Source organism: Phascolarctos cinereus, unplaced genomic scaffold, assembly GCF_003287225.1.
Source record: "Phascolarctos cinereus isolate Bilbo 61053 unplaced genomic scaffold, phaCin_HiC Scaffold_3;HRSCAF=262, whole genome shotgun sequence".
NCBI lineage: Eukaryota > Metazoa > Chordata > Mammalia > Diprotodontia > Phascolarctidae > Phascolarctos > Phascolarctos cinereus.
This window is the reverse complement of record NW_027555736.1, coordinates 174,922,689-174,948,129: the sequence shown is the minus strand read 5'-3', so window position 1 is coordinate 174,948,129 and position 25,441 is coordinate 174,922,689. Positions and strand designations below refer to the sequence as shown.

The 25,441-nt window shown below is 37.7% G+C and overlaps 1 protein-coding gene across 1 annotated transcript; it reads right to left on the bottom strand.

Annotated features, from left to right (window-relative positions):
• Positions 1 to 15,542: 15,542 nt before the first annotated feature.
• On the bottom strand, positions 15,543 to 16,478 carry LOC110204751 (olfactory receptor 4S2-like). The gene has a single exon (XM_020980873.2). The coding sequence runs from the start codon at positions 16,476 to 16,478 to the stop codon at positions 15,543 to 15,545; it is 936 nt and encodes a 311-aa protein (XP_020836532.1).
• Positions 16,479 to 25,441: the final 8,963 nt, after the last annotated feature.

Sequence of the window (25,441 nt, the reverse complement as noted above, 5' to 3'; positions counted from 1 at the left end):
CAATTACCTCCAGTATCTAGATACTGTCTGCTTCATGTCTGTTGGCGGCAACCCACCAAGAAACCAGAGCCTACTGGGAGCATCTAGACATCTGTCCTGCCACCATACAAATACTGCCATTGGTACTGGAAAGGTATGACATGTCAGTGCCCTACGTTTCCATTCACAATCCCTGTATCTTCCTGGACCAAAACTCCCTTCTCTCACTACTGTTCACCTATATATGTTGGCTCCCTCTTTAGAATGTAAGCTCCATGAGGACAGGGCTCTCACTTTTGTATTTGTTTCCCCACCCCTAGTTCAGTGCCTTGAAAACAAGAGGTGCTTAATAAGTTCTTTTCCATGCATTCATTTAAATTTAGAAAATTGCCTGGGACAATGAGGGATTAAGGGACTACTTGACCATGGCCACACAGTGAGTGTATCAGAATCAAGACTGGAACTCGAGATCTTCCTGACTGCAAAACCAATCTTTTATCCAGTATTCCCTGTTGCTTCTACTTCTTTGAGAAAATTATTTCTAGCATTTATCAAACTGCTTAGTCCCTAGTCTAGGGCCCCGACAAATAATCCCACTTAGTGAAACTACAAAATATCTCACTGTGGTGAGAAGAACCCTTTTGATCCTTATCAGGTCCTCCAGGCTATAGGAATCCACTTCAGAGCAAGACTGAAAAGGGCTAACAGAAACTGGAGGAGTTAATAATCTTTGTCCTACTTTCCCTCAGAATCCTATTGTTATATAGTAGAAAGAGTAAGAGGGCCTGGAATGAATAGCCCTGCTAGCTAGGGTCTCTCTACTTGTAAAACCCTACATAAACAACTTAACTTTCTTTGGCCTCAGTCTCCCCATCTGTAAAATGAGAGCTTTGTACTAGATAGCTGTAAACTCACTCTCAGCTCTGCATCTTTGATCCTATTGTCCCTACACACTTTTCTTTTCATAAAAATGTGTAGACAAAATACTATAAAAATTGTGAACAGGAGGAGATCACTTTGAATTGTGGCTTGGGAGAGAGGGGTTTAAAGAAGGCTTCATGGTAGAGATTGCACCCAATGCTGGGCCTTAAAAGAAGAGAAGGATTTCCACAGCTGACAAATTCTTTCTGTGAATACTTCTATATGAACTTGTCCTCTTCCCTGTTTCAATGTAAGCTCCTATGTGTGTGTATGTATGTATATACATGTGTATATATGTGTATGTACATATATATGTACACACAGCTATAATCTAAATATATATAAATGTATACAAATGTATAAAATGTGTTTGCAAACTTTAAAGTATGACATAAAAATCTATTACTATGGTTCTCCACCTACCTCATTTGCTGCTCTTTCTTTTTCTGTGTCCTTTGCTAATTCGTTAGCTGGATACTCTTCAAAATTTTGTCCTTAGACCCCTCCTGGGACCTCTCTTCCATTGTCTCTCCCCTTTCTTCTTTTCTCTCCCTCCCCTCTCTTCCCATTCCCTTTCATTCCTCTCTACTTTCATTTCTTTCTCTACCCCTTGCCTCTCCTCCTTCCTTTGCTTTTTCCTTTCCTTTGCTGCTTTCTCCACTCCTTTTCTCTTTTTTAATCCTTCCCTTTTCTTCCCTCCTTTCTTCTCCTCTTCTTTCTTTACCTCCTTTCTTCCACTCCCCTTTCCTTCCCTCCTTTAATCCTAAAGCATAGGTCTGACCAAGTCAGTTCTTTATTCAGAATCATTCAGTGGCTCTTCATTGCCTATAATGATAGTTTCCAAACTCATTCATTCCATCTCTAAAAAATTTTAAGCATAGCCCCAACATGTTTATATTTACTTGTTAATAAGTTACATGTGCATAGTATTATGCTGAGTATTATAAACATTATAAACTTTACACAAACTAAGTTTTAAAATAATGAGGAACAGACTAAATAATATCTGATGATATAGTCAATGGAGAGTCACTGGAGTTTACCAAATAGGGGAATGACACAATGGGACTTAAACTTAAGGAAAATCACTTTAGCAGATATATGGAGGGCAGACTGAGGAGGGGAGAGACAAGACAGAAAGACCATCTGGGAGCCTACAGCGATAGTCCAGGAGAGAGATGATGAGGTTCTAAACTGGAGTGGTGGTGGTATAAGTAGAGTGCCAATGGTGCCCTAGTAACTGCTATTCTGGGTGCCTGGATAGCAATTAGGTTTATAACTGACCTGAGGGACTAAGTTGGCTCAGAAAGATGAAGCTTATATATCAAAGCTTACATATCAAAGAGAAAAGGCAGAATAGATGAAATGCTATAGGAAAAGGGTAGATGAGTTTGTTTTAGAAACAAGCTCCAAGATTTACAATCCTAGGGAATTTTTCTGTCTTCTAACTGGTTGATCACAGGCCCATTGGGGTCATGCTGTGGCACACCAGGTGGCCATAGCCCCCACCTTGAAGGCTACTAGCCTATAGGATATAAAAGACCCACCATAGACTTGTACCAGTCAGACTTTTTGGCCTTCCTTTACTCAACTTTTGCTCTGTTCTACCTAAGTTGCCCTATTTAGGGTCCCTTCTACAAATTCGGTGTTTCCTCCCTCCATCTCTCTGTTCATGCTATACCCTATGTCTGAAATTCTCTCCCCCTCCAACTCTTCCTTTTGAAAATTTTTCCCTCCTGCCAGACACATATCAAATGCCACCTCCTCCAATGAGCCTTTCCTGGTCTCCACTGTCAGGAATGTTCTTTTCGCCCTCTGACTTCACATAGAACTTATTGTCCACCTGATGTTTTTCTATTCTGCACTATAATTACCATAATGCAATTGTATAATATTATATACTATGATAAAATTATTACACTGCGTATTTGTGTATGTGTCACATCTTTCCTGCTAGCTCCATGAGGGAAGTGACCATGTAATAATTTAGTGGGTTTTTTTTTCTTTTCTTTCCCTTTACCCCTTCAAAAGACAACAACAAAACAGTGATGTTTTTTAGTCCAGTAGATACTTAACAAGTGATAAATGAGAAAGAATCTTAATGAGGGTTACTAACATGAATTCAGACAATTCTCTTTATTTCTTTGGCTGTCGGGTTCCTCATCTATAAGATGAAGAGAATGGAGTAGATGACCTCTAAGCACCCTTCCAACTCTAACATTCTGCCACTTTTTCAGTTGCTAACTGAATGCAGATACCAACATAATGTAGTTTTAACTGCATTTTGCCATTCTAAGGACACTGACTTTAAGCCCAATTAAACTCCTCTCTGAAGAAATGCAGTATATAAATAAATAAATTGTAAATTAAATAGATACTTTCCTCCTAAGTGGAAAATAGCCTTAGTCTTTTCTTACATGTTAAACCTTGGCCTAGGCCTTAGTCCCTAGCTCCTTCCAATCTCCACTCCCAATAATATTCCCTTTGCTTCTCAACAGGCTTCTCCTGACCCAACAGAGCCTATTCCTCTTAGGCAACACACACACTAAGAGCAGGCAACTCAGGCCCATGAAAGAAGAGAAGAACTTCAATATTTCTAATCATAATTGAAAGCTCCACTTCCCCATACACTTCAGAAAATTGGTCATTGAGTAATGATTTTTATTTTGCTACAGCAACTTATGAAGACCAGCTATTGAAGTATGATGATTCTATGCTTCAGTCAAGGGAGCGCCCACCCTGGTAAAATTACAGATCATCTAGAATATTAAAGAAAAAATGGGTTCCAGATTCAACCATCATAAAGCCTCAGCCCCACTGACACTTTCTTTTATCTTGGACAGCACTTTGATCTTTAGTGTTAAACCTGAACCTGGAATCCTGTTTTAAAAATCATTTTACTAAGAGACTCATTTGCTTTCAAAGACCCTAACTTGGGTATGAGGGTTCCTTTGGTATTAGTCTATTTTAGTAATCACTTCCAATTAAAGGACTGGGATAACACAGAAGACAAAATGAACAATCCTAGTTTCACTCATTGTATTCCTTGTGGAATGTTCTCTTTCTTGGAGGAGAACAGAGTGGGAAACCATTCCTAGAAGCTGACTTTATTGAAGTCTCCATGTCTCCCCTAAGGCTTCCAAGACAAAAAAAAATCAAACACCTATTGTTGGGAAACAAAAACAAACAAAAACCAAACACCTCTTTTGATCATGGAAGTAACTGATAATAAGCAAAGGAGTTTTTACTTCATTAAAAAATCAAACACCAGTTTTTGGATGGGAAGCAAGATGAGCATCACAATAATTCAAATTCTATTTAAGTTTCCTGAATAGGGCATTTGGAAATGAATAGTGGAGAGCATTTCAAGTACAGAGGCCATGCAGAGCTTGAAAGTGTAATAATAATTGTGAACTTCCCACTTCCATACTCTTAATGGGAGCCATTGCACTAGGGAAAACCTGCAACTACATGTATCCTTACCTACATTCCAGTGGGACTGGCTGGGCTTGTGGTGTTTGCCCAGAAAAAGGTTATGATAGCAATCTCAGCAACCTGGAAAGACAACTATAGCCTGCCTCTGGATGCATATGTTAGACCAAATAAACCAAGACATTGTCCTTCATAATCATGATGGATACTTGTTAATTAGTATTCATATACTTAACAAACTTCCATTTTCCCCTCTCCTAGATGAAGACATTAATGAAGAGGCCAGGAGCCCCCAGGGAGGCTATGGAAGTCAAAGAAGTAGCATTCAATTTGGGTTGACTCCTGTCCATGGCCAAGGCTACAGGGTCCCATTGAAGGAAATTCTAAGAGCACCTTCTTTGGGAATAATATGGGGAAGGTCAGAGCATTGTATGAACCATGTGATTAATTCTCTAGAAAAGATGGAATAAGGAGAAGAAGGGGGGAAATGAGCTTTCTTGGCAGAGAGGAAGGTGAATACCAGAGAAGGAGGGAAGCATCAACCCTGTACCTCTTCTGGGGATAAACAGAAAATAGTTGGTCTCTAGGGGTCATGGCACTGGCAATGAGACTTTCAGTCATTTAATGGGAAAAAAAAACACCTACTCAAATTGGGCTGAAATGATTTGATCAATACGACTTTGCTTTCACTACTGCTGAAACAAAAGAAATTAAAACTTGGTATTTCCTTGCTTGTCAGTTTCTACCCCTGCCAAGTGGGCTCAGGATGCTTTGTCATATCCTCCAACTTTCTTTCTGTGTAGGATTTTATCAAGTCTCTAATCCTGGGGAGGGAAGGTGTTAAATCTTTTTTTCAGAGACTAAGATTAAAGAAAATGACCGTATCATGGGTATTTTAAGCCATGGCACATGGCAAAAGAACAAACCAAAAGAAAAAGAAAATGTGAGCAGGAGGAAGATTCCCTCATCTGTAAAGTGAAGGGAGTCACCCAAATGATGTCCAATGTTCCTTCCAGCTCTAACAGGCTGCGAGTCTTTGAGTTAGGTCAAAAGATCACACCAGGATTGTCCTATCTAAGAGCACTAGTCAACAGACACAATTACTGAGTTTGATTCAATAATTATAGCTGACATTTATATAAAAATGCATAGTACACAAAGAATGTCACATTCTCTATCACATTTAATCCTTACAACAATCCTATTAGATATTAGATATTTTGCAGATGCAGGAACTGAGGTGCAGAGAGGCAACTTGGTGCCACGGAAAAAGGAAAGTGTGCTGCATAGAGAGCTTGAGTTCAAATCCCGACTCTCGCTTATTAGCAGTGTGACTTTGGGAACATCACTTAGACTCTCTGTCCTCAGTTTCCTCACCTGTAAAATAAGGAGGAAAGGTACTAGATGGCTTTCAAAGTCCCTTCTAGCATTAACACTATGATACTATTAGATAATGACCCAAGATACCTGGATTCTAGTCTTACTTCTACCACTGATTAGCTATGTGACTCTGGACAAGACATCTAACCTCTTGGGCCTTAGTTGACAACTATAAAATGAATAAATATTTGTTGAATCAATTTTACTTGAATTGAACTGAATTGAATTAAATTCTAATTTAAAAATTCTAAATTAAATTCTAATCTATGAAAAAGGGAGTGATGGCTAAAGACAATCATGAGGAAGAATCCAGAGATATGTGGAAGAAAGAGAACAAGAGAAAACAATAGACATATATTCATGGGTCCATAGCTCAACAAAGAAAAAACAATAGGGCCTGAGAAATGACTTGAACTGATTTTTCTTATTTCTGGGAAACAAAGCATTTTCCTATGATAATTTAATTAATCTTATCCTGTGAAATCTCTGCAGTGCCATGGAAGGGGCACTGAATTTTATATCAAAGAACTTAGATTTGAATACTTCCTCTGTTCCTTACTGCTGGAATAACATTGGGTAATTCTCTTCACTTCTCTCAGTTTCCTCTCCAGTAAAGTAATGAACACACACTAAAACAGATTTAAAGCTGGAACATTAAAGCTGGACCTTAGGGGTCATTAAGTTCAACCCCTTCATTTTACATTGAGGAAACTGAGGCCCAGAAAGGGTAAGTTATTGGCCCAGTGTCACAGAGCTATTGAGTTTCAGGTGGGATTTGAATCTAGGTCCTTCTTAACTTTAAGATTCCAGGAGATTACAAAATTGTCTCTATTGTATAGATAGGGATATTGAGACCCCTGAGAATTTTAGAGACTCAGTGATAGACTGTACCAGTCTACAGTTCTCTGAACTCTGTATTTTTTAAGGTTGCATTGCTTTTTTGCTCCTATTTATATATTATATATAGTAGAGCAGCAAAAAGCTATCAGCATTGAAAAGGACTGGGAAACTTGATAGTCTCATCCAATTCTAAGGGACTATTATGGAATGAACAGGTGCTTTAGTAGTACCCAGACTCAATCTTATGCAATGGGCTTAGTTAGACCCAGACAGGATAGATATTCCCCTTATAAAAGGGATAATCACATGGAAAGGGAGGGATGTCATCATAATATGGACTTTTAGTTCCCTTAATACATAACTACACAAAGCCTGTTATCGGTGATCATTGTGGAGGGAGTACAGATTGGCTGAGTCAAAGCTAGCAGTTAAGCTAGTGAGTTGAGGCAGCCATTAAGCATTAACACTTGTCCCTTTTGGTCTTATTCTCATCATTCTCATGTAGTTTCTAATTCCAGTTCTAGCTTTGAATCAACCCATCAGGAATTCTTGCAATCTGTCTTCTCCAAAGACTTCAAGAAGTCCGTGGGACTTGGCCAAGAGTATCCCTAGGAATGGCTCAGAAGGAATATTTATCAAATTGCCCCAAACTTAATTCCTCAGTCACTGCAAATTCCTCAATCTGACTGAGTCAGTAGATCTCAAAATCCATTCTCTCAGAGGGTTGGGTTTCCTAGGCTTCCTTTCAACTCATGCGTATCCATACCCCTTAACCTCTGTCCACCCCTACAACCGCTTACATTCTAGCACAATTTTCCATGTCTTTGAGCTGCCTACATTTCCCCCTCTTCATATTTCAAATAATTGCTAGTGCCTCCTCCTATTGCTTCACAATAGTGTATCTCTTTCCCTTATTCCAAATTTAACACACTGTGCATTCCTGAAGACCCACCACCTAAAGTCCTGAGAAACTTGAGTGTCTTCACACACCACTTCAGAACTAATGGGAACTCAAATTTTAAGAGAGTCATTGAAATTGATTTGACTCACCCAAGGGTCTGGGAATGTTAAATTAGGTTTTTATCTATCTACCTACCTCTTTATCACCTGGCTATTTCATATATATTTTATATATGAATGCATGTATATGTATATATATATATATATATATATATATATATATATGCACACACACACACACACACACACACACACACACATATATATATATATATATATATATGCACTATATATTCAAAATTCCTTCTAGGCACAGAATAATAGATCAATTTAGGTGTATGTATGTATATATATATATATATATATATATATATATATATGTGTGTGTGTGTGTGTGTGTATAAATGTGACTGTGTGCATATATATGTACATAAGCATGTATATGACTTGCATGCACATATGATTGCTTTTTCTTTTAATTTGAGTGGTTTAAGGAACCCCTGGTGAAGAAACTCTCTCTAAACCAAAACAGTCATCAATTATTCTGAAATTTCAATCTTAGAGAGTTGCCTGGGGGCACTAAGACTTTAACTGATTTACCCATTTTTAAACACAGCCAGATCCTTTAGACTCCAAGGCCAACTCTCTATCCACTTCTCCAGGCTTTTTCTTTCTCTTTTTTCTTGCTCTTGCTCTTGCTCTTGCTCGCTCTCTCTCTCTCTCTCTCTCTCTCTCTCTCTCTCTCTCTCTCTCCATACACACACACACACACACACAGAGTAAATGATCCTTCTCTCTGACTCTTCCCTTTGGCTTTCTCCTCCAGGAAACTTCTGGATCCAGGCTTCCCTTGATACCATCTAAGCATTCGATATAATCATACTTAAAAGCATAATGAATCCTTTGCCTCATATACCCAGTAGTCCCTCTCTGTGTCAATAAAGCCACATCATTTTGCCCACCTATTGATTGCTGGCCAGGTCCTGGAGAAGCTGTGGGCTGTGGGGAAGGCAGAGAGTAGACACCCAGCCTTCCCCATCTACAGCAGAGGGCTGTTTTTCCCTACCACTTCATATATAGTAACAATGAACTAACTAGTATCATTGGTTGTTGCCAAAAAAGTTTATTCTTTGGGGACATGGAGCCAGTCAGGTAGGGACTAGTTACCCCAAGGAATAATTTAACAAGGTGATGTGTGCTTTCCAGAGCACATTCAGAGAGTTAGCTTCATGGATCCTGAATACGCAAACACCATGACAGTTACAAAAAAAAAAAAATGAAGCAATTGGGTGCTCTCTGGTCTTGGGATGGGAGAGATACTTAAGATATTAATGTTGTAACACCAGCTTCCTGCCCTGTTTTCCATACTCTAAGGGATGTTTTTCTCAGCTTGACTCTGTCGTGCTCCTTTCACCAGCCTCTAAGCAGTATCTTAAAGAAGTCCTAGAGTCAAGAATTGATTTGAGTGTGCCTTTTGTGCTACCTGTCCAGGGCTCCGGAATTTCTAATTATGTCTATCCAGACCAAGTGGTTTAGATCTGTCTTTATTTTTGTGAAAAGTATTATGTATAGTTTTGTTTATAAAATCCCTGGGTTTATCTTGGCAGGCAGATTTTCATGAATTTTATATTGTCTGCAATGATTTAAATGAAATTTTTCCTTCTATCTCTCACTGCTGGGTTTTGTTACTAGTATAGGACTGCTGATTATTTAGGTGGGCTTATTTTATATCCTACAATTTTGCTGATTGTTTGAAGTTGATTGTTTTAAGTAGCTTTTAGTTGATTCTCTAGGGTTCTCTAAGTATACCATTTTATTATCTGTATGGAGTGATAATTTTGTTTCCTCACTGCCTATTTTTATTCCTTCTATTCCTTTTACTTGTCTTATTGTTATGGCCAGCATTTATAGTACAATATAGTACAATAATAATGGTGATAGTGGACATCCTTGCTTCACTCTTGATCTTATAGAGAAAGCTTCAAGTTGATCCCCATTACAGACAGTGCTTGCTCTTGGTTTTAGATAGATGCTACTTACCATTTTAAGAAAGGTTCCATTGATTCCAATGTTTTCTAGTGTTTTTAATAGGAAGGGGCATTGTATTTTGTCAAAGCTCTCCCTGCATCTATTGATATAATCATATGATTTTTGTTATTATTATAGATATGATCAATTATGATGATAGTGGGGTTATGGGGTGTTCAGGGAAGAATAGCACCTTTGGTGTGAGGGCTTGCTCATCCACTTTTGGTATCCACTTGTCACCCAACTCTCACCTGTGTCTCCAAGAAGCTGTAGCATGTGCAATGGCCACTTCCTGGTAAAACTGTCTCAGAAGACAGGCTAAACCAGGTTGAGGGTTACTGACAGGCCTCAAACACATCAGCAACTTAAGGGGATGTCTACCTCAAGAATGTGAAGACTTCTCCCAGCAGAATGTGGTTTTTTTTGTTCCAAAAACCATGAAGGAGACTTTAAAGCAGGCACTCTGCAGTGCTCAGAGCTTGGTCACAGACTGGAGAGACCAAGTTCATCCAGTGTCTCCAAGTCCATCACCCGTCATCTTCATTTTTGTCTTGCCAGTGGACTCCGATGACTCCAAAAGACAGAGTGAAGCTGATGACTTCATGCAACTTTGCCTCACTTGAATCCAATTCACATTCAAGTCAAGATATCACCAATCATCCACTATTTCACTTTTTTATTATTTTACTATGTTTTAATTTTACTCTTTTACCTACCTTGAAGTCCTGTGGTGACGGGTGAGTGACAAAGTAGCAGGTGTGGATACACTGGGAACAGTAGTCACCACACTGCAGACAGGCATCATAGGGTCATTTTCTCAGTGGACTGAAGCAGCAAAGGGATTCAACAGCACCCTGGGTGTCTGAGCAATTTTTTGTAAGGACTGCATGGCTCATTTCCTGGCATGAAGAAGGGGCTAGAAAAGATGCCCTAAAAACTGTTTCACCCAACCCTAGCCTGCTTACCTCAGCAGGTGAAGATCCTACCCTGTAGCCAAAACACAAAAAGATGAACAATTTTTTTAATAATGAATTTATTTATTTTTGGTTTTCAGCATTCACTTCCGTAAGATTTTGAGTTTTAAATATTCTCCCCCTCTTCCCACCTTCCCAAGCCAGTGTGCTATCTGACATAGGCTCTACTTATGCATTCATATTAAGCATATTTTCACAGTAGTCATGATGTAAAGAAGAATTAGAACTAGTGGGAGGAACCAGGAGAAAGAAGAAACAAAACAAAACAACAAAAGAAAAGGAGAGCAAATAGTATGCTTCCATCTGCATTCAGACTCCAGAGATCTTTCTCTAGATAGCATTTCTCATGATGAGTCTTTTGGAGTTGTCTTAGATCCCTGCATCTCTGAGAAGAGCTAAGTCTATCAAAATCAGTCATTGCACACTGTGGTTGTTACTATGTACAATGTTCTTCTGGTTCTGCTCATTTCACTCAGCATCAGTTCATTCATATAAGTCTCTCAAGGCTTTTCTGAAGTCCGTCTGCTCATCATTTCTTATAGCACATGTTGTTCAGCCATTCCCCAATTGTTGGACATCCCCTCAATTTCAAAATTTTTGCCACCACAAAAAAGCTGCTATAAATATTTTTGTACATGTGGTTTTTTCCCCATTTTAATCTTTTTGGGATGCAGACCTAAAAGTGGTATTGCTAGGGCAAAGGGTATATACAGTTTAATAGCCCTTTGGCCCTAGTTCCAAATTGCTCTCCAGAATTGTTGAATCAGTTCACAACTCCACCAACAATGTATTAGTGTTCCAATTTTCCTACATCTTCTCCAACATTTATCATTTTCCTATTTTGTCATGTTAGCCAATCTGATGTGTGATGTGGTACCTCAAACTTGTTTAGATTTGCATTTCTGTAATCAATAGTGATTTGGAGCATTTTTAATGAACAAAAACTTTTGCAAAGATTATCATACTCACCATTGGTACACGAAATGTGCACGTGACAAACCCTGATGAGATCAAAGAAAATTCCATGAAGCCCTAGAGAACTCCCATCATAGATTTACCAAAAGAGGACAAGCTTGTAATTTGGGTGACTTTAAAGGCAGAGTAGGCTCAGGCTATCAGGCATGTCAAGGAGTCCTTGGGAGGAATCGAGTCAGAAACAGCAACAGCAACTTACTACTGTCTTGTGCATCTCATGATCGTCTCATCACCAATGCTGTCTTCTGTTTACCTAAGTGCAATAAAACTTTGTGGATGCATACTTGCAGCAAGCACTGGTTTTTAATAGACTATGTCATTGTAAGGGGAAGAGACAGGCAGGATGTAAGAGTGATAAAAGCAATGTGTGGCACAGAATACTGGACCAGTCATAGACTCATCCTCTCCAAGCTAAACATTTACATTCAGCAAAAGCATCAGCCCCAAGGCAAGACAACTGTAAAAAGACTCAATGTCAACAGATGACAGCATTTCTTCTTGAGTGAACAGTTCCTCCTTTTGGAAGAAAGCTGAGTCAGCATACAGTTAGCAACAATGGTATATAAAAAAGTGTGGAAAGTTTTCAGAGATTTTATGCACAGCACTGAATTTATTCATTTGAGCCAGAAAACTCACAAACGTCAGCATTGGTTTGACAAAAAAATGATGGGGAATTTCAGAAGCTATCCCTCCTGTCAATTCTGTTTTGCTTCTGACCACTGTCTTCTTTTATCTGCACTCCTTTTTATTACACACTCTTCCCCTTTCTCATATACTCTTTCCTTCCCACCTCCCTGTTGGGAAAGATAAATTTCTATTACCAGTTGAACAAATTAAGATGTGAGTGAAGTTCAAGACTGTGCCCCAACATTTTCCCCTCCAATGTGAGAACTCCTCCTTGTGTGCTTCTTTTATGTGAGATAATTTTCCCTATTCTCCTTCTCCCTTCCCCCTTTTCCAAGGGCATTTCTCTTTCTTGCCTATCCATTTTTTTACATAATCCCAACATAATCAACTTACTCTTACACCCTCTTTTCATATACAATCCTTTTAACTGCCCTAATAATGATAAAGTTCTTAGAAGCTATGTGTATCATCTTCCCACATAGAAAGGTAAACAGTTTAACCTTACTGAGTCCCTTGCTCTTTCCCGTTTATGTTTTTATGCTTCTCTTGAGTCTTGTAAGGGGCAGTTATGTGTCACAGTGGATAGAGTACTGAGCCTGAATTCAGGAAGACTCATCTTCCTGAGTTTAAATCTGGCCTTAGATACTAACTGTGGCCCACTTAACCCTGTTTGCCTCAGCTCTTTATCTATAAAATGAGATGGAGAAGGAAATGGCAAATGATTGGAGCATCCTGGTGTAGAAAATCACAGGTAGGGTCATGAAGAGTTGGACATGACTGAAACAACTAAACAACTACATCTAAAAATCAAAATTTCTATTTAGCTCCTGTCTTTTCATGATAAATGTTTGAAAGTCCTCTACTTCATTTTTTTCCCTGTAGTCATGACCTGGATGAATATATAGCAAAGGAGACTGAAAAGAAATGGTCAGATGGGTAAGAAAAGAACTGGGAGAGAGGTGTCATGAAAATCTAGAAAGGAGAGTATACCTAGCAGAAGAGAGTGACTAATGGTGTCAGAAGTGACAGAAAGGTCAAGAAGGATAAGGATTAATGAAAGATTATTAAATTCAAGGGTCAAAAAAATCATTGGTGACATTAGAGAGGAAAATTTAGTTGAATAATGAGACCAGAAGCCAAAATGTAGAGGATTTAAAATCAAATGAGAAAAGAGGAAGTCAAGGCAATGAGTGTAGATGATTTTCCCAAGGAATTTAGCCATGAAGAGGAGGAGAGATAGATGATGGTAGTTAGTGGGGAATCTGGATTGAGTGAACTTTTTTTTTAAATGACAGAGACATTAGTGTGTCTGTGGACATCAGGGAAACAACTAGTAGATAGAGACTAAGGATTAGTGAAAGAGTGAGGATGATAAAGGGAGAAATCTACTGAAATTGAAGATGGAATGGTATCAAGGGTAGACATAGAAGTATTTACCTTGGCAAGGAGAATGGCTCTCTCATTATGTGAAATAGAGGTAAAAGAGCTTTTGAGGAAACACAATTTAGTGATGTGAAATGAAGAAGAGAGGAAAAGAAGGCAGTATTGTTGAATGATTTCCAACCTGTTGGTGAAGTATGGGGCAAAGTCCTTAGTGAGGGGAGAGGAAGAGAAGGTGCTAGTGTGTCCGTTGAGAAGGGAATGAAAAGGTTTGAAATAGTGTCTATGGTAGTGGGTTAGAAAATTGATTAAGGAACTAATAGGATTGCCTTGTTTCTGTGAAGACCAGGTTGAGATTATATAACAAATTTATAGTAGACTAAGTATAGTTTCATGACTTTCTCCTTCATTTAGCAGCATACAAATAAGAGAAAATTTAGAAAACAGTGGGAGTAATCCAAGGTTGGAGTTTGACATGACATGATAGGACAAGTGGGGCAAGGGATTTAAGTGTAGAGAGTGGTACAGATTTGAACCAATTCATCAGATGAATCAAGATAAGAAAGGGAGGAGAATATAGCCAGTACAGCAGTGATTGCCTGGGAAAGAACTGCTGAGTGGAAAGATTGGAGGCCAAAGTCAGGACAAAGAATGGAGTTGGAGTATCTCTTACTATCTCTTCTTGCTATAGATTTTTGAATATATATTTATGAATATATAGGAATGCTGGCAATTCATGTGCGTTTGCCTTATATTCTGCTACTTTGCTAAAATTATTGTTTTAACTAACTTTTTAATTGAGGTTTGGGGATTTTCCACGTATATCATCATATTGTCTGCAAAAATAAAGAGTTTTATTACTTCATTCACTATTCTGATTCCTTCTATGTATTTTTCTTCTCATTACCATTGCTAGGATTTCCAAGATAATAGTGAATAATATTGAAGACAGTGGGCATTCTTGTTTCACACCTGATCTTAGTGGGAAGACTTTTATCTTATCCCCAGTATAAATAATGCTTGTTGATGGTTTTAATACATATATTTTATTTATAATAATATAAATGCTTTTTTATCAGTTTTAAGGAAAAATCCATTTGTGCCAATACTTACAAGTGTTTTTAATAAAAATAAATGTTGTACTTTATCAAAAGCTTTTTCTGTGTCTATTGATATAATCATATGATTTATAAATGAGCCATATGAGTTAGTTTTAACTTCAAAAAGTTTGTTTAACACAAAGCAACAGATATTCAAGTAGTTGGAAAAGTTTTAAATGTAATAATAAGCTTAACAGAGATTTATAAAAACCTCATTTCACAAATGAATTTTAATAAAACTGAAATATGTACAAGAAGTGCAATTTGGGCAACCACTAAGCAGTACCAGTGATGTAATGTTTTATTTTCTTGATTTGTTTTTTAGTTTTAAAACAATTAACAATTAGAAAAATAAATGTCAATTTCAAAGATATCATTCAAGTTCAGTACAATATTTCATGTATGAACTAAAATTTTCATTTGCCAAACAAAATTATACCTTGCAGTTCACACTTTAGTTTCACTGTTTAAAATTTTAACCACAAATAAAAACTCCACGTGGTCACACAGAATTACATAATTAAGGTAGCTCAAATTCCATTTCTTCATCATTACAATCACTGTGCTGTTACTTTTATTTTGAATCTACTATGTACAAACAAGAATATAAGGTGTTCCTTTAAGTTCTAATTCTCTGAAACAATGATTCACAGAAATGTATCATTATCAGTGAAATTAGAGAAAATATAGTCCCCAGACAGGTGAGAATTCTTGGGGTTTACTGTGTTATTCCTAACTTCTCAAAAGTCTTGCCTATACCCAACCCTACCTCAAAATACAACCAACCATGGTAGACTAGAAAAGAAGATTCTTAGACAATGAAATTTGTTATAAGAGTGAAAATTATTTTCTAGAAATTTTGAATCCAATATATTCACTTCATTATAGAGTGATTTGGCCTCTAAGAGTCCCCAATAGTACTATGTTTCTGTAATTCTGATGTATTTCATCTTTTCTTTTCTTCCCCTAAAACTTTGTGGCTCCATAACCATTTCATGGCATTCTTCACATCCTCATTCCTCAGGGTGTAGATAAGAGGATTCAGCATTGGAGTGATGGTGGTGTAGAACACAAAGACTGCCTTGTCCAGTGGGAAGGTAGTAGATGGGCGAAGGTAGATGAAGATGCATGGGACAAAAAAGAAGATCACTACTGTCAAGTGAGAGCCACAAGTAGAAAGAGCTCTCCGTCGGCTCTCTGCAGAGTGCTTCCTGAGGCTAAGCAGAATTACTGTGTAAGAAGCTAGTAAAATGAGGAAGCAGCCCAGGGAGATGAGACCACTATTGGCCACCACCAGCAAGTTCACCAAGGAGGTATCTGCACAGGCAAGTTTGAGGACAGGATGAACATCACAGAAGTAATGATCAATGACTTGAGCACTACAGAAGGGAAGCTGGAAAGTCAGAAGGGTCTGCACAAAGGAGTGCCCAAGGGCACCTGCCCAGGACAGTAAAGCCAGCAGAGCACAGGTATTGGCACTCATGATGGTGGTATAGCGTAGAGGCTGGCAGATGGCGGCATAGCGGTCAAATGCCATCACTGTCAGGACAAAAATCTCACCACAGCCAAAAAAGTGGAAGGTAAACATTTGGGTAACACAGCCCCAGTAGGAGATGGTCTTGCGCTCTGAGATCAAGTCTGCAATCATTTTGGGAGCTGTGGCTGACGAGTAGGCAATGTCCACAAAGGAGAGGTTACTTAAGAAAAAATACATTGGAGTGTGGAGCTTAGACTCAAAGCATACTGTGAGTAGGATGAGCAGGTTTCCCACTATAATCACAGCATAGAAGAGGAAGAACAGGACGAAGAACATCAACTGCATCTTAGGATCCTGGGACAGACCCAGGAACACAAACTCAGTAATGTTGTTGGCTACTTCCATGGAAGCCAGGTGGGAAAATCTTGGTTCCCTGCAGAGATTCATAAATGTCACAGACAACAATGAGTATTGTTGGAGACAACCTCAAAGTAGACCACACATCCTAATATAAATCCCTAAGTAATGCTGAAAATTGCATGGAGGTTGGAGAAATCACAGATTCAGAGCAGTGTAAGGACCCAATCTTATTAGCTTCTTAAAAATTAAAGCTGTCTAAAAAGGAAAAGGGGCTACTTTGGGAGGTATTGGGTCCCCCTTCAATGGAGATCTTCTTTCCTGGGGCTTATCTATTATATTCCATATTGATGCAATTTATTGGAAAAATGGATGAAGTGATAGGCTTGGAGTCAGGAAGACCTGAGTCCAAATCCTGCCTCAGACATTTACTACGTGATGCTAGGTACCTCTGTTAGCATGTTTCCTCCTACGTAAGATAGGGATAATAATAGCACCTGTTTCATAGGGTTGTCATGAGGGTCAAATGAGATAATACATGTAAAACAATCTGTGAACCTTAAAATGCTATATAAAGGCTCATTATTATTATAAACCTTGGCCATTCATCTAAAATTTTAAAGATCTTTCAAAATTCTAATTGGAGAGAGAAAGAGAAAGAGACAGAGAGAGAGAGAGAGAGAGAGAGAGAGAGAGAGAGAGAGAGAGAGAGAGAGAGAGAGAGAGAGAGATTTGGGGAAGTACTGAATGAAAACTAGCAGTCAACAATATTCAGTCTAAAGGTTCTAGACTTGGTGGTTAGTGGAATCAGGGAGAAGGAAGAGAAGGGGGAAAGGGAAAAAATATTTATTAAGGACCTAGTATGTGCCAGCTAATCTGCCTGATACATAGCAGGAATTAAGCACACTACAAATATCTCATTTAATGTTCACAACAACCCTACGAATTAAGTGCTGTTGTTATCCCCTTTTGATAGTTGAAGAAACTGAGGGAGATAGAACTTTAATGACTTGCCCAGAGTCACATAGCTAGTAAGTATCTGAGGCCAAACTCAAACTCAGGTCTTCCTTACTCCTGGCCCAGCTCTCTCTATCCACTGGAGTTCACTCACCAAATGAGAACCCAGTTTTCCTACTTTTGAATAAGATATAAGGCTTATAAAGTTAAAGCTAGGAGGGACCCCAGAAGCCATCTAGTCCAACCCCTCCATTTTACAATTGAGGAAACTGAGACCCAAGTAGGTTTAGAGAGTTGTCCAAGGTCACAGAGGTTGTCTTCATTAGAGACAGGGTTTGAACCCATGTTCTTTGACTACTGGGACAGTGTTCTTTTCACCAAACCAGATTGAGAATGGCAATAAATTTAAAAGTATAAAATGCATCTCACACACACAAAAGATGAATTCTTTTGCATATATATATATATATATATATAGTTAAGAATAATATTTTTAAATGTCACAACAAACCTCAAGAATTAATTTAAAAGTGTCAGCTAGGTGGTTCAGTGGATAGAGCACCAGACCTGGAATCAGGAGGACTTGAGTTCAAATCCAGCCTCTGACACTAACTAGCTATTTGATCCTGGGCAAGTCATTTAACTCCTATTGCCTCAAAATAAGTAAATAAATAAATTTAAAAGAGGTGATGAGGTGCCAGCCAAACAAGATAAATTGGCAGAATTTGGAAAACCAGTGATCCTGATTTAGAGTAACCATAAAGAGCAGAGATACAATCCCATGTTATATATGGAGATAAAGGCTCAACATTCACAAGCGTAAGGAATCCCTGGGGCCCCAAAAGAGAAAAATAGAAGTATGAAAAGGAAACAAAAAATATGAAGAAAGGGACAACTCTTTCTTCACTAAGTAAACTCTAGTCCTTGGAAAGGATAGAAAAATAATGGCTAGAAGAATAAGGTTCAATCAACACATCAATCCACCTTTATGTATGTTTGACATTTCATTAAAATTAGTCAGTTTGAATGGTGCTCAGAACTCCCTCTCCCCTTAGCAAAGCAGAAAGTACTGAAGTTGCTAAAATTTGGGTTAAGAACTCATATATCCAAAAAAAATTTTTAAAAAATTTTTTTAAATTCATATATCCCAGAAATAATTTCCAAACACCAAAGTCTCTTTTAACACTCCCTGCTCATTGTACTGGGAGCTTTTGAAGCAAAGACATTCTTTTTTCCCCTTGATATCACCTAGATCTCAATATGACCATTCCAGCTCTCAAACTCATTACCCAAATCTGGCTCAATGCCACCACCTTTTTACTTGTATGATCTGTTAAAAGGGAACCTCCTGGTTGACAGTAGTCTGTTGAGAGAAAAATGTTGTCAAACTGCCTTTTATACTCCAGAGTCTAATTAGCAAGCCTACCACCTGCTACTGACCTTCCTGTTCTTGCCATTTTGGTGATGAAGAAACTGAGGTAGAGTTAGAGATTAGCAAGAAGTGCTTTGCATAGAATTTCTTCAAATATAATATAGGGATAATAACAGCATCTATTTTACAGGATTGTTGTGAGGATCAAATGAAATAATATTTGTAAAGCAAATAGTGCCTAAGAACTATGGGTTCTATTTGACTGAATTTGTATAATGATAATCTAAGGTACCAATAAAATGTCAAAAATGCTAAGAAGGCCAAAACTACAGGCATTAGAACTGTCCCATTAACATAATATGAAAGGAATGTGTGTATAATCTTACATGAACTACATCCATAATACTTTTCATGTTTGTCAATATTCCTGACATAGCCCTTAGCCTTTCCTTCTTTTTAAGATGTTAGATTTGCCAAGGCCAAAAAGGCCAAAGGTATAGTGACATGATTGTCCCATTAATACTCATGTGAAAGGGACAGTACCTTACAGAAGTATGATGTGAGGCTGGCTGCTACTGCTCTTGGACATTGCTCTAGTCTGCTCCCCCACCATCACAGTGAGACTGACCTTTCCTGCCATGCTGTTAAGCTGTTTCCCTGCTTCTTGATCAATTTTAGGGTGGTTTTATAGTTGATTGGAGGGAAATTTGGGAGGGTTTCAGAGGATTCCTTCCTCACTCCACCATCCTGACACTGAAAGTCCTAATGTCTTTCTTATAGCAACATTCTTTATTGAGTTAAAGCAGAAAAGCTCAGCATGTTCATTCATTCATTCAACAAATGCCTATTAGCTGCTTGTTATGTACCCAACACCATTCTAGACTCTACAAGTGCAATGACAAAAATAAAATAAACCTTTATATATGTATATGTTCTACTGGTGATGGGGTAACAATATGTAAATGAGTAAATATGAGATAATTTGAGGAGGCAAGTAGCCCAGCAATTAGAGATCAGGAAAGGCTTCTTCTAGGCGGCATCATATAAACTAAATTTCCTTTAAGGAAATTAAGGATTCTTAGAAGTAGAAATAAGGGAGTATGTTCTAGGCAGGGAAAATATCCTTTAGCCTGGTATGGAAGTGGACAATAGAGTTAAAAGGTTTTGGGACAACAAATAAGCAATTTTAGTTCCACCCTACCTTTACACCTTATCATTCGGCACTCTGAGGTTCAGCCAGATTGTCTTTCTTTCTCTTCCTCACTTGACACACTATTTACCAACACAGGCTCTACTTCATGCCTCAAGTGTACTTCTCTCTTGCTTTTGCTTCTTCGGAATCCCTGATTTCCTTTGAGGCTCAACACAAGGACCTTCTCCACATGAAACCTGGTGCCTTTTTTCTTCCCCAAACCTCATCCCCACATTACCTCAGATTTGTTTTGAGTATATGTTCCTGATGGAGTGTAAGTTAATTGAAGTCAAGAATGGCATTATTTCTGTTCTTTTAAGTATCTTTTAACAAGTACCTGGCACACAGTAGATGTTTAATAATTGCTTGTAGATTGATTTCTTGAATGTAGAGTGCATTAAGGAGAATAACATGAAATTAATCTAGAAAGGTAGACTAGAGCCGCATTATAAAGGGCTTTAGAAGTCAAAATAAGAAATTGTATTTTATTGTGACACTGGCAGCCCACATAGACTCCTTAAGTATGCGGCTTGAATGCTTTAAGCATACAAAAAGACAGAAACTGTCACTATTTTAAATAGCAATTGAGTTTAATTACCTAAGTACAATATTGTGAAGGCTCATCAAATAGGACCCTACTTAAAACTTAAGGCAAAGGCCTTACTTTACCTACCTCTGGTATATGCGTAAGCTAGTTCTTTCCTAGGAGCCTTAGTATCTCTTCTGACCACTGGAGGGTGCTCAGCCTTCACACACCTAAGCAGCTCCACCACCACCAATGCAAAGAGGAGGCTAGCACACTAAACAGCTGTGTTTAACCCTTTCCCAAATGGCTGGTTCTCAGTTTACTCTAGGGGATGAAATGGATTATATGTCAGACTATTAAATCTTCTCTCTAGATCTAGCTCAGAGCCCCCCATCTGAGGAAATAATGCACTTTCAGGTCATTTCCCAATGCATTAATAAATTCAAACTTGTAAGCCTATGGTGATCGCATAGGTTTTAATAACATGGAAATAAATGCCAAAGAAACACCTAAACTCACTTCATCAGGCCTCTGAGGAGCTTTGAGAATAGAAAGCATGCATACCTATGGCTCAAAACAAGAGGTTAGAAAAAGTTCTATTTCTGCATTGTCTGGGGTTCCTTGACTTAAAAGTGATAAGTGGAAAGTCAGACAGTCTCCCTCCGACTTGTCCAAACTTGTTATATGTGGATCTAATAAGTAGGAGCTTTTGAAAAAAAATACTCTTTCCATGATCTCTCAACAGTGAAGATCAAGCATCATGTGCCAAATACAGAAAGGGACAAATTAGAAAAACAAATTGCTTTCTAATGGCTTTTTTCTTATTTGATTCCATTAATCACTCTAGAAGCCTATTAAGAGAATTTACAGTGATGGCAGAGACTCTAAATCATTGGATTCAGTTCCTTGTTTCCAAGGAGGTAGTTAGCATTTGTGATGTTTAAAAAGTTCAAGAGGGAAGACTTCTGGGAGCCAAGGTGACAGAGTAAGCAGCAAATTGCCATAAATTTCCATATTTCTAGAAATCTTTCAGAAGTCAAAGTCAAGTGCACTACTCTATAATATGAAGAAACCATCTTCTTCCTTTTTAGAAGATTGGGACAACATTTGCCTTCTACACTTCTACACTTCTATAACACCTTTAATAGTCTCCATTTTCATTAAAGAAGTGGTTCAGCAATCATCTCTCAGTATTTTTAGTGTCCTGGACCATAGTTTATCTGGGCCACATAACTTAAATTCACTGAGATTATTTCTTACCATCTCCTCACTTCTCTTGTTTTTACTTCCCTTTAAAACATTTTTGTTCTGTCTTTTATAATTCAAAAATTATTCTCACTGACAGAGAAAGGAGCACAGAACAGAAACAACATCTCCAAGTTCATTTCTCAGACCCAAGATAAAAGGAGGACAGCAGGGGAAGAAAGTCCTCCTCTTACCAGTTCAGTTTATGGTGTTCACACTAGGATCTTCACCCTCTGGAAGAACTCCTCAGTGTTCCCCATTTTAAGGATGGACTAGGTGGCACAGTGGATTGAGTGTCTGGTCTGGAGTCAGGAAATTCCTGAGTTTAAATCTGGCCTCACATGCTTACTAGCTGTGTGACCCTAGGCAAGTCACTTAACCATGTTTGCCTCAGTTTCCTCATTTGTAAAAATGAGGCAAAGGAAAAAAATGCTCAAATGCAGTCACAGAGAGTCAGACACAACTGAAAACAACTGAACATGCAGCCAATCGAAGGCAACCACTCCTACCCATGTGATAAAGAATGCAGTAGGCTTTGTGTTAAGCAATCTGAACATGCTCCAAAGCCCCTAAATTCCCTTATATGTCAAAGAAAACTGGGTATACCCAGATAAGCACAAGTTACATATATATCTTATATTTATAATTATTGTTCCCCTTATACATGTGCTTTAAAAATCTAAGCTGCTTGATGAGTTCCCTGTATATCCACTTAAGTGTCTTTATCTCTCATCTTTCTCCCTCACTAGAATTTATGTTTTTGCCTTAAGAAATTGTTAAGGGCAGGTAGGTGGTACAGTGGATAGAGCACCAGCCCTGAAGTCAGGAGGACCTGAGTTCAAATCTGGCCTCAGTCCAAACACTTGACACTTAATAGCTGTGTGACCCTGGGCAAGTCACTTAACCCCAACTGCCTAAAAATAAATTTTAAAAATTTTGTTTTTCTAGCCTTTCAACCTCTTAGGCTAACTTCTGTGGAATTTTAGACTAGTAGATACTACCTATCTTTTCTCTACCCTTTGAAATGTAGGGGGGGGTGTCTAACCATTCTCAATTTTCCTCTCATTCTCTAGCATGAATTTTAGGATAGAGTGTTAACCTTCCCACAAGGTTCTACTGGGTTTTTTTTTCTTTTAGAATCTAGTACCCTCTTATTGGTAAAAATTAGGTACAGAATAGCAATTCCCCTCATTGCTTCCTCCTCCTCAGGAAAAGTGAAATTTCTGAGAAATTATTAGCTATTCTGCTTTTAGAATGAAGGGCTTTATAATATCAATAACAACGAGCATTTATTAAGATCCAACTACATTACTTTTCCAGCTGGGGACAAAGGGGCCAATTCATAAAGGATGAAGATAAGTACTAAAAGGTAACATAGATCATTTTATTACATGAAATTGAAAAACTTTTGTACAAACAAAAGTAATGCAACTGCGATTAGAACAAAAGCGATTGATTGGGGGGAAAATATACCAAATATTTCCATTGAGGGTTTGATATCCAAGTTCTAGATAGACATCTAATAGAAAAATATGACCAAATTTAGTTTGCCAATAGATAATAAAAGCCTTCAAAAGAATTGTAAACTACTAACAACCACAGGAAAGAGTACTCAAAATGCCTAAGTATAAAATAAATACAAATCAAAACAACTCTGAGATTTCATTTCAAACTTGGTAAATTAGCAAAGATGACAAAATATGGGTGCAATCAATGTTGGATAGGTTGTGGAAAGGCAAGCCCACTATTTTTTTTTTATGGAACTGTGAATTGGTCTACCCTTCATGGAAAGCAATTTGGAATTATACAAATAAAATGATTAAAATGTCCATTTACACTGACCTAAAGATCTTACTCTTAGACATACAACCCAAGGAATTCAATGTCAAAGAAAAAGGCTTCATATACACAAATATTTATAACAGCTTTCTCTCTCTCTCTCTCTCTCTCTCTCTCTCTCTCTCTCTCTCTCTCTCTCTGTCTAGCAAACAACAAGAAACAAATTAGATGTCCATTGATTAGGGGTAGGTTAAACAAATTTAGTATATGAATATAAAATAATAGTTCTCTGCTGTAAGAAATAATAAATATGATGAATACAGAGAAGCATGGAAATACATAGAAACTGATGCAAAGTGAAATGAGCAAATCCAGGGAGAAATATACACAGTGTCTACAACACTGTAAATAGAACAAACAGAAAAACAATAGAAACAAATACTATGAAAATATAATGACCAAACAGCCCCCAAGAAGAAATATGAGAAGATACCTCCTCCAACTTCTTTGCAGAAGGGGACCATGGGTGTGGAATACTGTATATAAATAATGTCAGAATTTTTTTGATATGTTAGTAAGTTTTTATTAACTTTCTTCTTTTTTTATTCTTTATTATAAGAGATTGCTTTTTGGAGGGAGGAGAGTGATACAACAATATAGGTTATATAAAATTTTAAAATTATCATCAAAATGTACCAAAAATTTTAAAAAGAGAGACTATACATTAGGGAAGAACTTGATTTTTAAGAGTAAAAAAAAATCACCTCTTGATGGAATAATGAAAATGTGTTCCTTGTCCCATTGTAAATCTGAAGTCAATCAGTTAATTAGTCAACAAGTAATTACTAAGCAGCCAGTATGTGTCAGGCATTGTGGTAAGAGCTGGGGGATACAAATAAAGAATAAGGGGTATTAATGCATCAACTGAGATTGCTTTTTTAAGATGAGGGAGACATGTTTGCAGGGAGTAAGAAGGTGTCCAAAAGACCAGGAGAAATGTAATATAAGTGAGAGGGTAAGGATAACCAGGGGTACACATTACAAGGCAAAGTGATGAGTTACAACTAACCAGTAAAATCATGTTGCATAGACAAGGTAGCCATAGTAAGTTTGTTTTCTTGGAGGGACACTTGTTTTCTGGAAGAGTAAAGGGACTTCCACCACAGGAAATAATTCTTGACAGACAGACTTCTAAAGAGAGGCACAAGAAAGTTATAGGCTTTTGTGTCAGGATATTTTTATTCAATAAGATGCTTTCTCAGTTAAGTAAATAGATAAGTATTTTCATTAATTAATCTATCAATTATAATTTATTAAGAGACTACTACATGCCAATCATTGTGCTAAGTGCAAGGAATATGAATAAAAACAATGAAATAATTTATACTTCAAGTGGCTTATGTCCTAATTAGGAGACAAATGCATATATAAATATATATAGAATAAATATAAAGAGAATAAAAATAAATACCAAATAAATATATACACATGTGTGGGGAGAAAGAGTACTACAGTTGGAGAGGGAGAGTGGTGATCAGAAAAGGCTTCATATAGAACGTAGTACTTGAGCTGTGTCTTAAAGAAAGAAAAGAATTCTGTAAGACAGAGTTGAGAAGAAAGTGAATTCCAGCCACTGGGGACAGCTATTTCAGAGGCACAGAGATAAAAGACATAATGTTGTATTTGAGAAGGCCAGCCAGTTTGGCTGAAACACAGAGGGCAAGGGAAGGAGTAATGTGCAGTGAGGCTGGAAAGATAGGTTAAGGCAAGGTGGTGAAGGTCTTTAAAAATTAAATAGAGAGTGTCTATTTTATCTTAAATGAAAGAGTGAGCCACTGGCATTCATTGAGTTAAGAGAATGGTGCATTTATATCTCTTTTTAAAGAAAATTGCTTTGACATCCATATAGTTTGGAAAATGGAGAGACTCGAGCCACATTA

Bases quoted from the DNA above. Each gene is read 5' to 3' on its own strand.
- LOC110204751 (XM_020980873.2), bottom strand. From the start codon at position 16,478: ATGGAAGTAGCCAACAACATTACTGAGTTTGTGTTCCTGGGTCTGTCC.